Genomic DNA, 16,959 nt, shown 5'->3' on the forward strand with positions numbered 1-16,959 from the left:
ATGTAGTGTATAGTTCAAGATAGCTAGAAGAGAAGATTTTGAATGTGATTACCACAAATAAATAATAAATGCTTACAGTGATGGATATGGTATTACTCAGATTTGATCATTATACTAGTATAATGAATATATTCATGCATTGAAACGTCACACTGGGCCGGGTATGGTGGCTGACGCCTGTAATCCCAGCACTTTGGGAGGCCGAGGTGGGTGGATCACCTGAGGTCTGGAGTTTGAGTCCAGCCTGGCCAACATGGTGAAATCCTGTCTCTACTAAAAATACAAAAATTAGCTGGGCATGGTGGCTGTAATAGGGAGGCTGAGGCGGGAGAATCACTGGAACCTGAGAGACGGAGGTTGCAGTGAGCCAAGATTGCACCACTGCACTCCAGCCTGGGAGACAGAGTAAGACTCAGTCTCAAATAAAATTACAAAAAAGAAACATCACACTGTACCACACTAATATGTGCAATTGTTTTAGGTCAATTACAGGTAAGAAATTAAATAAAAATAAAAAACAAATTGTTATCAATTAATAGGTAATTGATCTTACCTATCAATTACAGGTAAGAAATTAAATAAAAATAAAAAACAAACTATAAACTATCTTGTAGACAATAACGTATCATTAAACTGAATATTCTGCTCTCATGTATTTCCTATACTTATATTGACCCAGTTTGAATCTGGTCCCAAAAACTCACAAAATATACGACTGTCACCAACATCACATAAGCAAAAATCATTAACTTGTACATGTAGAGTAATAAAATGACATTTCACGTTAAAAATATTATTCATATACACACACATACAAAGACTCAAAAGAAAATAAAAAGCTAATGAAAAAATAGGCAAAAGATCTCAACAGATACCTCACTAAAGAAAGTATATACAAAAATTAATAAATTCTGAGCAGCCACCTTATATTAAAGAAAAGAAGGCATATAAATAGCAAAAAAGCATCTGAAAAGATGCTCAACATCATGAGTCATTAGGGAATTCTAAATTAAAACAATGAAATGTTACTAGCCACCTATTGGCATGGCGAAAATCCAAAACATAGACAACACCAACCGTTGGCAAGGATGTGAAGCAACAAGAGCTCTCATTCATTGACGGTGGGAATGCAAAATGGTACAGCCACTTTGCAAGACAGTTTGGCATCTCTTATAAACTTACACATATTCTTACCACACAATCCAGCAATCGTACTCATTGGTATTTACCCCAAAGAGTTGAAACTTGCATCCATGCAATAATCTGCGCCCACATGTTTCTAGCAGGGTTATTCATAATTTTAAAAACTTGGAAGCTACAAAGATGTCTTTCAATAGGTGAATGAGTAACAAACTGTGATGCATCCATACAATGGAATATTATTCAATGATTAAAAAGTAACCTATTAAGCCACAAAAGACTTAGAAGAAGCTTAAATTCATATTACCAAATGAAAGAAGCCAATCTGAAAAGGATACACACCATATGATTGCAACTATGTGACATTCTGGAAAAGGTAAAATTAAAGAGGTAGTAAAAAAGAGGAGTGGTTGTCAGGTTCTTGGAGGAAGGGTAGAAGGATGAATAGATTGAGCACAGGGGATGTTTTTTACGGCAGTGAAACTGGTCTGTATGATACTGTAATAGTAGATACATGACGTTATACATTTGTCAAAACCCATAGAACAGTACAACATAAAGAGTGAACCCCATGCCAGGGGCAGTGGCTCACGCCTGTAATCCCAACACTTTGGGAGGCCAAGGAGGGTGGATCACCTGAGGTCACCTGAGGTGAGGTTGACCAACCTGGTCAGCATAGTGAAACCCCATCTCTACTGAAAATACAAAAATTAGCCAGGCATGGTGGCGAGCGCCTGTAATCCTAGCTACTTGGGAGGCTGAGGCAGGAGAATCACTTGAAACCGGTAGGCAGAGGTTTCAGTGAGCCAAGATCGTGCCACTCCACTCCAGCCAGGGCAACAGAGTGAGACTTTGCCTCCCAAAAAAAAAAAAAACCTTAATGTAAACCATAGACTTTAGTTAATAAAAAGGTATGAATATTTATTGCCAGTTGTAACAAATGAACCATACTAACGCAAGGTGTTAATAATAGAGGAAACTGTATGGAATGGAGGGGGTATATGTAAACTCTGCACTTTCTGCTAAATTTTTTTATAAATCAAAAACTGCTCTACAAAGTTAAGCCTATTAATTTAAAAATAAGAATGTCCACAGCAGCATTTTACATAAGAGCCCACAACTGAAAAAAAAGAGTGTTCACCAATAGTAGATACATTTATTGTTATATAGCAAAACAATGGAGTACTATAAAACAATGAAAATGAATGAATTCCAGCTAGATTAAGAGGATATTACAAGGGGTTTCTGACATTATGCCCGCATTTCTCTAGGGGTATACACCTGGAAATGGAATTGCTGGCCATGATGTATGCCTATCTTCAACTTTACTAGATGATGACAAATTGCTTTCTAAATTGGGCCACCAAAATATATCTCTTCAGCATGGGTGAGCACTCTCAATACCCCACACCCTCACAAGTAATTTGCTGGCTAATTTATGTTTCATGGCCCAAATGGTGGCCACATGGTTATTGTTTGTGTGTGCATGCATGTGTGTGTATTTATGGAGTATTTTAGAGAGAGAACACTCTTCTATGCATATGATACTTTTCAGTATAATTAACAATTTCCATTAAACAGAAGAAATGATGAAGCATATAAATATCAAGAGTCATGAAAAGAACTAGAAAACCAAATATTTGAACTTAATTAAACCAAAAAGCTTCTGCACAGCAAAAGAAACAATCAGCAGAGTAAACAGGCAACCCACAGAGTGGGAGAAAATCTTCACAATCTGTACATCTGACAAAGGACCAATATCCAGAATCTACAATGAACACAAACAAATTAGCAAGAAAAACAAACAATCCTATCAAAAAGTGGCTTAGGACATGACCAGACAGTTCTCAAAAGAAGATATACAAGTGACCAACAAACAAGAAATGCTCATTTAGTGATGGAAACCACTAATTGTCAGGGAAATGCAAATCAAAACCACAAGGTGATACCACCTTATTCCTGCAAGAATGTCCATAATCAAAAAATAATAGATGTTGGCATGGACGTGGTGAGCAGGGATCACTTCTACACTGCTGGTGGGAATGTGAACTAGTACAACCACTATGGAAAACAGTGTGGAGATTCCTCAAAGAACTAAAAGCAGAACTACCATTTGATCCAGCAATCCCACTACTGGATATCTACTCAGAGGAAAGGAAGTCATTATACAAAAAAAGATACTTGCATGCATGTTTACAGCAGCATAATTTGCAATTGCTAAAATATGGAATCAACCCAAATGCCCATCAATCAACGAGTGGATAAAGAAATTGTGGTACATATATACCATAGAATACTACTCAGCCATAAAAAGAAACCAAATAACGGCATTCACAGCAATTTGGATGGAATTGGAGGCCATTATTCTAAGTGAAGTAACTCAGGAATAGAAAACCAAAATTGTATGTTCTCATTCATAAGTGGGAGCTAAGCTATGAGGATGCAAAGGCGTGATAAAATGGACTTTGGGGACTCAGGGGAAAGGATAAGAGGGAGGTGAGAAATAAAAGACTACAAGTTGGGTTCAATGTATGCTGCTGAGGTGATGGGTGCACGAAAATCTCAGAAATCACCACTGAAGAACTCATTGATGTAACCAAACATCACCACCTGTTCCCCAAAAACCTATGGAAATAAAAAATAAAAAATGAATAAAAATACACATCTATCTGCATATACTTTTACTCTCCTGCTAAGGAGTAAATAATAATGACATCAATAACATCAAAAAAGAAAGAAAACCAAGGATTTAATCAACAACAAGAAGTTATAAGAAACAGAAGAAAAATTGAAGACCCCTCTAATAACTTTCCAACCCTCTATGCCACTAGATCACATGATAAGCAAAACAAACACTTCTGCTTTGGTGCCAGACTGACAAGGAGGAGATGCCTGTGACAGGTCACTTTGGCTCAAAGCCACATCAATTTAGAAATGATCCCAGAATCAAACATGACAATACTCCCTATTTTTTTCTTCCAGTGCTATTTTCCATACTCTATACAGACAAAAAGTGCTCAAAATATTGTTGATAAAACACAATTCTAGTAGCATAGTATTAAATGGGATGTCCAACATGACAAACTTCAAAGACATATTTCTGTCATGACAGACGCAGTTTTCACCTATAATAAATGTTGTTTTCTGGGCAGAAAGTTGTGCATGAGCAGTGGTACACCTAGCGTACTTAACACCCAGGGCAGATCACTGTTAATACCCACTCCTCAATGTTTCAAACTGTTTTACATCTAAAATCACGGTGGCTAATATCTGTAATTCCAGCACTTTGGGAGGCCAAGGTGGGTGGATCACCTGAGGTCAGGAGTTCGAGACCAGCCTGACCAACATGGAGAAACCCCATCTCTACTAAAAATACAAAATTAGCCGGGCGTGATTGCTCATGCCTATAATCCCAGCTACTCAGGAGGCTGAGGCAGGAGAATCACTTGAACCCAGGAGGCAGAGGTTGCAGGAACCAGGAGCCGAGATCATGCCATGGCACTCCAGCCTGGGCAACAAGAGTGAAACTCCATCTAAAATATAAAATAAAATAAAATAAAATCCTCACCTCTAAATTTACTCATTCCTGAGTGGAAGATTCCTCTTACCTTATTCACATTCTGTCTCCTCTGAACCTACTACCTTCCTTTTTCAATTATGCCCTCCACCTCCTCAACCCCTCCTATTTCTTTCAAGCTGTTATCACCACTCTGAGCTTACATACCTCCAAATTCTAGATTATATTTGTCACCATCTCCCATACCTTTGCCCCAGTGACTTCCCACCACCTACCACTCCTAACTCCTAGCTTCAGGAAAAATTGTAGGAAGTAGGATGAAAAACAAAGATGATGTAAAATCTGAGTACTATGAATGGCCTAGTTAAATCACACAAATTTGCAGGTAACTTAATCAGCACAACTTCATGACAACTCATAGAGATCTTTAGCCACATGACACAGGATCAGAGAAAGCAGGTGATGAGTCACCCATGCCTGAGATCAATGCCATTGATGCCAGTGGTCATATATTAAAGGTTTTCCCAATATCAAATAATACTTCACAAAACAAGATTACTAGGAAATGTTCTAGGAACAAAATTAAGTGCTAAGGATACAAAAACCGAGATCAGTCTTCACCCTGATAGGCATGCGGCAGAACCTCTCGTCTCCCCTTTCCTTCCTATCTCCACTGCCACCTCAGCTGCTACGCAGGCTCCCTAAACCTTCTCATGTCCTGTCTCCCCTTATTCTATTCTTCCCGGCACTCTACAGCTCAAATAATTTTTCTAAAGCATACTTTCAACTCATCCTCATTAGAAATGGTCATCCATTAGCTATTGAAATTAAGGAACACCTATCCCAGTATTCAGCCTCAACCAAATGTACTTTCCATCCCCTTTTCCAATGCCTCCCTTCTCGATGTACAGATCTTGCCACTTAAATGAGATCTTGTCTTGGGTCCCTGCTCTCTTTTAAACCTCTGGAGTGCTCTGTATCTCTTCTGCGGCACCTGTTTTACTCTGCTTTCTTTTGTTAAATGTGTCTAGTTCCTCCCACTCAGCGCATCGGTGTTAACATTTTTGAGACCAGAACTGTACCTTGTTTACAATTTTTTTTTTTTTTTTGAGATGGAGTCTTGCTCTGTCATCCAGGCTGGGGTACAGTGGCATGATCTCAGCTCACTGCAACCTCTGCCTCACAGGTTCAAGCAATTCTCCTGCCTCAGCCTCCAGAGTAGCTGGGATTACAGGTGTGTGCCACCACACCTGGCTAATTTTTGTATTTTTAGTACAGACAGGGTTTCACCATGTTGGCCAGGCTGGTCTCGAACTCCTGACCTCATGATCCGTCCACCTCAGCCTCACAAAGTGCTGAGATTACAAGCATGAGCCTCCATGCCCAGCCCCTCTTGTTCACATTTTATTCACTTCAGCACAAAGTACATCAGTACATGTATGTTAGGTACTCAAAAAAAGATATATGCACAATATAATAATGCAAAATTAAATGGAGTCCAGTTTTGGACTTACTTTTTATTACATACTCACTTCCTGAGGAGGCATACTACATGATTACAACAGCAACACTCAAAGTAGCTAGCTCAAGTATGGTTCACACTCAGATTGTGTATAATTTTGTTAATATTTTTTAAATCCTAAAATCTGGCTCATTGATGTCACTTTCCTGAAATGTCCTGCATGCTCTAGAATGCTTGTCTCTTCTTTAACAAGTTTTTAAAAAATTAAGGTTGTTATCTACATGAATCCCAGATCAATTCTGGCTGTGCTTGTGCCTGATAATTTGTTTGTATAAATTGGGTATTAGTCTTATTCACTTATTAAATTGGGTATTAGTCTTATTCGCTGACATACAGCTTTTCAGCATCCAGAGTAAGGTTTCTCCATTCATTAAGTGGAAGTGACATTGTCTCCGCATTGTCAGCAGGTAGTGTGTGTTGTACATATGTCTGGAGAGACACACTGTGTGACTTACTATCACACAGGCATAAGTCATGGCTCAAAAAATGTCTAACAAAAGAAATGAGGAGCACAGGGTAAAATTGAGATGAAATGAACATGTCATTAACCCTCTCACCTCTTTTCCCATTATGCTTTGTGAAATTAATCAGTGAATAATTCCTAGAGCTCTGGAACCTGGAACTCTCAGTGAAGAAAGGCAATAGGACACAATTAACACCCTGATTTTATTTTTTTAATAGCTTACACTACAGGAGGAAATGTCTAACGGAGTATTTAAATTCAGCATAAAATCCTAGCAACCACAATTTTAATTGCATACTAACTGCAAAAATATTTCTTTCATTGTCTAAATAAAAGGAAGGCTATAATACGTACTGTCTGCTTATTTCAGGACTCAGGTACTAATCTTTAAGAATCTTTGCTAGGATGAAAGCCTCTTTCTCCAGCAAATGCATCTTGAGACCAGGACTTAATCTTTTAAAATCCTAACTCTCGTTTTGATCTATGTTAAGACTTCTATCCCTGACATAAAACACCTTGAACAATTTCAGACACAAGAATTTCAGGAATTGTTTATTAGTAACTCAAAAACACTACCTTTTAAAAGTCACAAAAACGAAAACCTACCTTTGTCTGCAACACATAAACACACATGTAAAAAAAATGCACAATATGAAATTTGATTACTCAACAGCAAGTCATCACAAATGCAAGCAAAGATTGCGTTGCTGTTTCCTTAGAGATGACTTTAAGTGGTTCAGTTCTTCTGGGAATTTAACCAAACCCCCGGCAGCAGAAGAAAATCATCAGCAAAAATTCTGTAACATATGGCAACTGCCAACAAATCAATGAGAAAAAAAAAAAAAAACTTTCATTTTCTTTTCCTTTTTCATAAGAGGAATACCGTCACATTGAGCTGTTTGAAGAAGTATACAGATTTTGCTGAGCACTCTGCGTGTAACTCAAAACTAAATAATACCAGGTTGCTTCATTCTTACATTAAAAGGGCTGTTGGTATCCAGCCAGGCTCTACGGCACATGCAATCCTGGAATGACATTTAGCCAGGAACAAGGACTGTTGCATCTTCCCATGACTCTCTGGCTATGGTCCTAAAAGAAAACTCTCGACCTCCAGGGTTATCTCTTGGGAAAGAAGGCAAATGGGATTTTATTCTCTAGTATGTTTTTGAAGCTATGCTCATCTTGGGGTGTGTGTGTGTGTGTGTGTGTGAAATGTTTTTTAGTTCTACTTATGACCCAATGATTACAGTAAGTGTTTGTAGGAGAAAAATAATAGATGTAGTACTTTTTATTATTTTCTTTAGTTCCACCAGTCCTATATCTGGAAGTCTCTTCTAAGTATCAAGGTAGAGGTCATCTAGTTCAAGATACTTAAATTATCTCTTCAGTATATCTTTTCAAGAACAAGAGTTGTGATCAATACACAATAGGCAATCAATAGTCAATGAAAATGTTTGTCTCAGAATGAGTAAACAACTCCAGTGATAAGAAATGCATTACTTTCCAAGGAACCCATTCTATTTTGAACAGCTCACATCAAAAAAAAGTTTTTATGCTGAGCTTCAATCTCTCTCCTTTTGCCTTGCACCATTGAACTCAATTTTGTGTTTCCAAGGAGATACAATTAAGCTGAATACTTTGTCCAAATGACAGCACCTCACAAACCTGAGGGCGGGTTCAGACTACTCTTCCTCACAGTCTAATCTTTAGTCCTCTCCATTCCTCAGTGACAAGGCTTCTTTTCTCCTCCCTATGCTACTCATTCACCTCTAGAAATAGGTTGGTTTGCCAATGACTTTATTCACTCCAGTTCTTCTGATGTAAAACAGACAGATGGCCTAAGAGGGGAGGGGTATAAGAAAAATGCCATCAAGGTCAGGCAGGTCTGTGTAAAGCATCTTTAGGTAAGGCCTCAGAGAGTGGTGACAACTGTTGTAACCTAGACAATTAGTTACCAGGCTGAGTATTCAAATTTACATACTTTTAAAATACTATATACACACACACACACACACACACACACACACACAACTTGGTCTGCAGTTGTGGTCCTTGGCCAAATTACTCTGGTACCAAAAATTAAATTAGCAGGGTACCCATCTGAAATTTGAGAACTTAAAGAAACATTCCCTGACTAGGCTAGAGGAGAGGGGAGAACAGTCATCTGTGTCATTAGATACTCTGGCAAGTGATTATGGGAATTTAGTAAGTCAACTTTCTCTCAATGGCACACCAAAAATATACAAACCAAACTCATCGTTCTTTAACTGCTCAGTATCTTCCATCAGGTAACCGTGTTTTACAGCAGAATGAAAAGCGCACAATCAGAAAAGACGCATCATGATTGAACAGTAATAAAAACAAGCTAGTCCTGAGTAAATGATAAGGACTAGTTAGTTATCAGAGTATTTTTTTAAACCTCATATTATCAACTTCATCACACAATTAATTATTTCCTTTGTTAAGACGTAAAATGTTTTTTGAACGCATAAGTTGTGCTCTCCTTTATATATAAAGGTTCTAATGCTGCACAAAGTGTGTGCAAATTGTCTGTCTTCCCATTAACCACACAGGAGCATTCAGGAGACGATGGGCTAAGAATTAGGTACTGTCTGTGGCACAGCCCAGGGAAAGTGGCTGCTCTAAGCTCATTTTGACCTATGAAGGTGATGTTATGAACACAAGACTACAAAATCCTGACTTAACCACCACAAGCTCCAGTGCTTTGGACATGGGACCAAAAACAAAGGCAAGTTTTTTCTCCAATTGGTGGAAAAGTATCATTATTTTATGATCACATGTCTTAGAGTTCTGAAGCAGTTGGTTAGTGACACTTATAGCAAGTAATTAGTGGCCTAGTAGCTGGAGTTGTCCACATGCAAACAACATCTGGGCATAGCCCCACTTGACTAATTATTGAATCATCATGCATGAGTTTAACCATTCTTGTTACAAATTAATATCAGAGTTCCATACACACACAAATACTCACTCTCTAACAAAGAAAAAAGAATTTCTTGGTTTACCTTTGTCCATGATCTTTGATCCAGCAGGCTTATCCGGGACAGTAAGATGGTCATGATTGCTACTCAATGAAGAAGTATCATCACTAGATAAAGAGTTCAAAAACCCACTTTCTGATGTGACAAAGCTGTTTTCCGGGGCCTTGTGGCTGCCTGCCTCTGAGGGTGCAGGTGAATGAACTTGTACAGCAAACGTTATTGGTTGTCCCTCATCTTCAGCAGCAGATGAACTGTTAACTGTGTCGGGCAAGGATTGTCTCTCTTTAGATAAGGAGGAAGGAAAACTGCTGGGTGTCTTCATTGCATTTTCCAGGGAAGAGAAAGAACACGATGTTCCACTCAGGCTGGGTGAGGATGAAGATGCCTGCTGTGCAGCCTATTTTTTTCACAAATAAAACCAAAAAAAAAAAAAAAAGAATAAAAGACATCATGATTAAACCATCATTCTCTACCTTTCATTTTCAATCACAGTGTCCCCGTGTTATTTCAAAAAGTGACCAATAATAAAACAGTCAAAAGGTAAAGGCGTGATATTTATTTCTGTTTGACACACACTAGGATTTCATTCTCCAAAACTGATTTATATAACTTTATACTCACTGTTCTAGGATCTGAAAAAAATCTCCTTATCATGATTTGTCCTATTCTTCAACACTCCCCAGAAACTTAAAAGGCCTCTTTTGGGAATCCTTCAGAATACTGCATTGCACTTTGAGCAAAATATAATTTGCAATCTATCACTTAATTCACACTGATGGAACCAGAAAGGTAATTATGAAAAAGGAGAGGCTGGGTGCGATGGCTCATGCCTGTAATCCCACTGTAATCCCAGCACTTTAGAAGGCTGAGAGGGGCAGATCACCTGAGGCCAGGAGTTCGAGACCAGCCCGGCCAACATGTTGAAACCCCATCTCTACTAAAAATACAAAAATTAGCCTGGCGTGGTGGGACGTGCCTGTAGTCCCAGCTATTCAGGAGGCTGAGGCAGGAGAATCACTTGAACCTGGGAGGCAGAGATTGCAGCAAGCTAAGATCATGCCACTGCACTCCAGTCTGGGTGACAGAGCGAGACGCTGCCTCCAAAAAGGAAAAAGAGAACAAAAGCTGGGGCCATTCCAGAAACAAAATACGAACTTAAACCCTTGAACATCGCTCACATATTCCTTAGTGCATTAAAAGCCTTGGCGACATTTTCATCAGTACAGAGAGAAAACATCAAAGCAACATCACCAATGATATGGTTGGCTCTGTGTCCCTACCCAAATCTCACCTCAAACTGTAATCCCCACATGTTGAGGGAGGGACCTGATGGGAGGTGACTGGATCATGGGAGTGGTTTCCCCCATGCTGTTCTCATGATAGTGACTGAGTTCTCATGAGATCTGATGGTTTAAGAGTATTTCGTAGTTCCCACCTCACTCACTCTTTCTCCTGCCACCATGTAAGATGTGCCTTGTTTCCCCTTTGCCTTCCTCCATGATTGTAAGTTTCCTGAGGCCTCCTCAGCCATGTGGAACTGTGAGTCAATTAAAATCTCTTTTCTTTATAAATTACCCAGTCTCGGGTAGTTCTTTACAGCAGTGTGAAAATTGGCTAATATAACCAACAAGGATATTCTTGGAAAGAACTTGATTTATTCTGAGATTTTTGTCTTTGCTGCATTCTGATGCTGAAATACATGCCTTCTTTTTTAAAAAATGGTGACAGTACACATAAGCCTTTGTCTCTTTGGAGTTTTCTTTTTTTAATGTCCTATGTAGCAAAATAAAGATTCAGCAACTCTATCTTTTTCCTCCATTTTTAATTTTATTGACCAATAAAATCCAAAATCTAGACTCCAGTGCTCTGTGGATCACCCTATATCTCCAACAGCAGATAAGACAGAGAAGGCATTTTATGGTTCAGTTGCATTACATCATCCCATTGGACAAGCCTGTCAACGTCAAGCATTCAAAACTCCAAGGAAGGCCAGGCACAGTGGCTCATGCCTGTAATCCCAGCACTTTGGGAGGCCAAGACAGGCAGATCTCTTGAGGCCAGGAGTTCAAGACCAGCCTGGCCAACATGGTGAAACCCCGTCTCTACTAAAATTACAATAATTAGCCAGGCGTGGTGGCTCATGCCTGTAATCCCAGCTACTTGGGAGGCTAAGGCAGGAGAATCACTTGAACTCAGGAAGCAGAAGTTGCAGTAAGCCAAGATCACATGATTGTACTCCAGCCTGGGCAACAGAGTGAGACTCCATCTCAAAAAAACAAAAACAAACAAAAGAACTCCAAAGCAGTGTCAGAAAGGTTGATAGAGAGAGGAAGCCAAAGAGCAAACTATGATCCTCCTCAAAAACCTCAGAATCACTGCAACTGATTCAGAAGAGTTGACTTTCTTCCGAATCAATATGGCCCCCAGGAAATTTGTAGATTCTGAGCTCTGAATTTTGATGGGAGAAGCCAATATTTACCCAATGTGTGCCCAATTAGCTCCATGCTAGACATGGATTGTCAGATAATCAAGAAATACACTTTTAAGTAGCATGACATCAAAATCTCTAGTTAAGATACTAACTAATCACACATATCTTCTCAATAATCATATAGTGGAACAGACATAAAAAAAATCCATTCAGGAATATGTCAAGTATCTTGTAAACTGGTTACCTTACATCCCTTAGATCTTTAATAACCAAGAGATCAAAGATCTGAAATTTCAATAAAATCCTAGTTATCTAGAAGAGGAAATGCACCACCCCCAAATTGTCTAAATAAATGGCAAGAACAGTTTACTCATTAGCAGGATCTACAAAATAAATATTAACAAAAATATCCATTCTGGCCCAGTCCTGACACGTTTCCCTATTGTGAGCTATTTTAGTAAAACTCAACTTCCATATGATCAACTTCCTTTTTTGAAACAACACCAAACATGAGCTTTTCCTGTTACTCCTGCTGACTCTACTTTAAATTAGATTATAGCAAACTGGGCTGTTTGAACAAGAGACCATGTACACAGGTGCTACAGCACTGTCTGTGAGGTTTTTTGAACCTCAAAACTCTGCAAAGTATCAAGACCTGTTAAATGAGTATCAGAAGGAACTGTGAAGTATCATCCTGTTTGTGGTGCTACTCAAACACAGTGCAAATGCTCTCTCAATCCGTTTTCTCTAGGCACCAGGCACCACTTATAAATTTCACTTTTAAAATGGAGAAAAGATGAATGAGGGGAAAAAAAAGAAAGAGAGAGAAAGAAGAAATAAGAAGACTTGGAGAAGAGGAAAAGGAAAATGAGAAAGCGACTATATGCTCAGGTCGGGGGAGTTTTCATTGGAAAAGAGATTGATAAAATATAAATCAAAGTGAACCTGGAGTTTCATTTCCAAGGATTCAGTATGAAAACACTTTATAGACCGTGTAGTGCTAAGGCATGGTTCATTATTTCTAACATTATGGAGAAACCAATAGCCAACATCAAGCATAGAACTCTTAGCTCAGTGCCTTCTGTGAACCATCTGTGCAATATACTCATAAAGCTCCCCAATGAAGATCACATGAAAGGAGAAGGCAGTGCTAGTCTCTCCTCTCCACCCCACCTCTATTGGTAAATAGGAGCCCATCCTTCATGTGTCTGTTCAAACACCAAATCCTCCAGGAAGCCTTCTCTGATAGTCTCAGAGCCAGGTAGGTGCTTTGCCTGGTGGTTCTGGGCTTATTTCTATCATAATAGATGGAATGTCATTTTGTGTATCAACTTACACAGTTGTCCCTTGAACAGTAGGGATTCAAACTGCACAGGTCCACTTAAGCACAGATATTTTTCCAATAAATACAGTCGGCCCTCTGTGTCCATGGATTCCAAATCCACAACCAAATGGGGATGAAAACAGCATTTGCGCGGATGAAAACAGCATTTGCGTGATGCAGGATGAGAAACTCGAGGATACAGAGAGCTGACTTTTCGTGTAGGTGGGTTCTGCAGGATCCACTGTGGGACTTGAGTATACACAGACTTTGGTCTCCATGAGGTTCCTGAAACTAAACCCCCACAGATACCAAGGGGCGACTGGATTGCAACTACTGATTGACTGTTCATCTTTTTGATGAGCTACCTGAGAACAGGCTGGTTTTAATCATTTTTTGCACCTCCATTTTTTGCCTCTTGTTTGACACATAATTGGTAACAAATTAATGACAAAGAATTGGCCAGAATCAGCTTTGTGAAGAAAAGCACCCCAGAGTTATTCAGCTTCTGGGGGAGGAGCTCCCTGAAATCCTCCATAAAGTTGCTGAGTGATTTATCCAAATCCCAGGATGGAGGGGTTATCAGTGCCAATTACAATGCAAATAGCCTGACAAAATGTTCTCACAAGCTCAAATGAAAGTATTATTTTATTTAGTTAGTGATTAATAATTGTATGTGGTTTCATTTCTTTCAGAACACTTAGGTATTAAGTATTTTACATTTAAATGAGGAAATGAAAGACACTTCAAAAATCTTAGTTCTAGTTAAGAGACTATGATATGATTACATTAAAAATTAATATTGATTTTCCCTATTTTCTGTATAGGATATTTTTAATTCTTGAAGAAGCTTCATTCAAATGTTAGCCCTAAAATCTTTTTCTTGGAATTGTTTTTCAAACACAAGTTCGACATGGTAAAAAAATAGTTTAAAATGGTCACCCAAAGCCTATAATTAGGCAGAAGTGAGTAAGCATAGAAATCTTAAGGAGTCAAAGTACATGAAAACAAAAAAGTCCAAACAAAACAAAACAAAACCAAAATGAGAAGAAAGGAAGAAAAGTACACAGCTTCCCTTTCCTTATATTGGCCATATTAGCAAAAACAAAAAATAAACCAGTCAATTGTTGTTAAGCCCCAGAAGTATCATGTTTGTATTTCTCCTATATGCCAGGAGAAGCATTACCCTAAATACAAAAAGACCTTGTAATAGTATACTCCTTCTCTGCCACTGACATTCCGCATGACCTTGGGCAATGTGCTGACTGAAGATCTACTCATCACTGTGATCCCTAGTATCCAAGTGACCTTGAAGAAGTCCTTTTACCTTCAAGTACCATTCTACTGGCTTCCTGCCTTATCACTACTCCCCACCCCACCCTAGTCCATCCTCCAAACCACAGATAGAGTATTTCTAATACATATAAAAAGTTCACAATATTCCTCTGCAGAAAACCCTCTCGTAACTGCCCATCTTATGTAGAATAATATCCATAGTCTTCATTAGAGCTTAGAAGGTCCACAATTAACCCCTAAGGTCTCCTCCCCCTGCATCTCCTCCCTCCTTCTCCACTCCTTCCTAGCCACACTGGCCTTCTTTCTGTCCCATCAGCAATCTCTGGTCCCTTTTGCCAGAAAGGCTTCCCTGTGGATGTTGGGTGGTCTGCCTCCTTCCCATTGCTTGGACCTCCACTGAAATATCACTTCTTCAGCAGGGTCTTCTGTGACAGAGCAGACAGAGCAGTATCCTCTCCACCCTCAACCCCTGGCCACTCTCCAGCCCATTGCCCTACTTCATCTTCTTCATAGCATTTGTCAGTCCTTGAAGTACTTTGTTTGAATTATTACTGCATTGTCCCTCTTCCTCAACACAGAACTCAAGATACTCAAGGGAAAAGACACCATCTAGTTTAATTCAGCGTCCCTGTATTTTTTTTTTTTTTAAATAAAAACAGCTTTACTAAAACATGGGCTAGGTGCAGTGGCTCATGCCTGTAATCCCAGCACTTCAGGAGGCCGAGGCAGGTGGATCACCTGAGGTCAGGAGTTCAAGACCAGCCTGGCCAACATGGTGAAACCCCGTTTCTACTAAAAATACAAAAATTAGCCGGGCATGATGGTCCATGCCTGTAATCCCAGCTACTTGGGAGGCTGAGGCAGAAGAATCACTTGAACCCAGGAGGCGGAGGTTGTAATGAGCCGAGATCGCACCACTGCACTCTCGACTGGGCAACAAGAGCAATACTCTGTTTCAAAATAAAAACATACACACACAGAGAAACACATTAATTTATTATGTATTATTATTTAATTAGTTAGCTAACTAGTTAGTGTATATCCTGCTGAATATGAGTGGCTGCGTATTGCAGAAATATTTTAGAGGACAATGAATAAACTGCAATTAGGACAAGGTGCACATTTTCCATTTTTGTTTACCCCAGGCTGCCACTTAAAATCAAATGCTATCACATTTGATGATTCCTTCCTTTCTAACACATCATAAAGTTTTGTATCTCTATGCCTTTTCTTGTGTTCCTCCAACTAGGATTACAATAGCAGACACTTTAGGAACTTACCCAGATCCCCTTTACCTGGCTACGCTGCAGCCATCCCTAGCTGCTGCTAGGCCTGAAACTAATGGCTTACATCTGAGGCTTTCACCAGAGGATGACTTTGGCTATTAAGAGATGCCAGGAGACTTTATTCTCAAAAGCTCTTTATGGCACCCCCATATTGGTAACAGTCCCTGAAACATGGTAAATACACAAAAATATTTATCAGCTGCCTAACTCAAATTTATCAAGAGGGGCAAATGATATCCCATAAAGAATATTCTTCATGAAACATAAGCAGCTTGCAAATGCTACCTATGATAGCTATGTTTATTTCTCTGGAACCTGACTTCCTCATTTGTAAAACTCATACAAGATTTCTGTGAGAGTCAAATGAAATCATTCTTCTCAAAGCCATGCAAAAGCACCAGACAAGTGGAAAGTAGTGTATTTCTCATTCGCATGAGAAAATATTTATGGAGCAAGAAATTTGTGGGGGTTGTGGATGAAGTCTCAGTAATGACTCGCTCACCCATCCATCTGTCCATTAAATGTTTATTTAGTTTCAAATGTGTGCTAGGCACAATCATAAATGATGTGGGTAAATGAGAAGATATCGGGCACTGGCTCTGATTTTAAGAATGTAATAATTAGAGAAATAAACCAGATATACAAAATCTGTAATCAAAAGCAGATTATGATAACAACATGAAAAAACTGTCAAAAAAAAAAAAAAAGAAAGAAATACTACAGGAATACAGAGAGTTCAGAAGAGGGAAGAATCACCCTGACCTAGAGGACTAGAGATGCTCTCATGAAGGAAGCTACATCCGAAGCTACCATTTTGAAAGACATTTAGAAGGTGGGATTGGGGTGGGAGTCGGGGGCAAGTGGTCCTGCAAGTGGAGAAACTTTATACCTACAGGTGCAAGGGCAGGAAAGTCTGGAACGCTGTTGGGAAACAGCAGGCCGTTTGTTGGGCTGATGACAAAAGCAAAATCAGCAGCAAGA

At 39.2% G+C, this 16,959-nt stretch overlaps 1 protein-coding gene across 12 annotated transcripts in view; it reads right to left on the bottom strand.

Annotated features, from left to right (window-relative positions):
- The window catches only part of IPCEF1 (interaction protein for cytohesin exchange factors 1), a 207,965-nt gene that overhangs the window by 34,859 nt on the left and 156,147 nt on the right, over positions 1-16,959 (bottom strand). For all 12 annotated transcript variants that reach the window (XM_023206113.2, XM_023206109.2, XM_023206105.2 and 9 more), the window contains one exon: positions 9,669-10,041. In XM_023206113.2, the coding sequence (XP_023061881.1) occupies positions 9,669-10,041 (373 nt within the window). The remainder of the gene's footprint in view (positions 1-9,668; positions 10,042-16,959) is intronic.

The sequence above is a fragment of the Piliocolobus tephrosceles genome, chromosome 5, assembly GCF_002776525.5.
Source record: "Piliocolobus tephrosceles isolate RC106 chromosome 5, ASM277652v3, whole genome shotgun sequence".
In the NCBI taxonomy this organism is placed as follows: Eukaryota; Metazoa; Chordata; class Mammalia; order Primates; family Cercopithecidae; genus Piliocolobus; species Piliocolobus tephrosceles.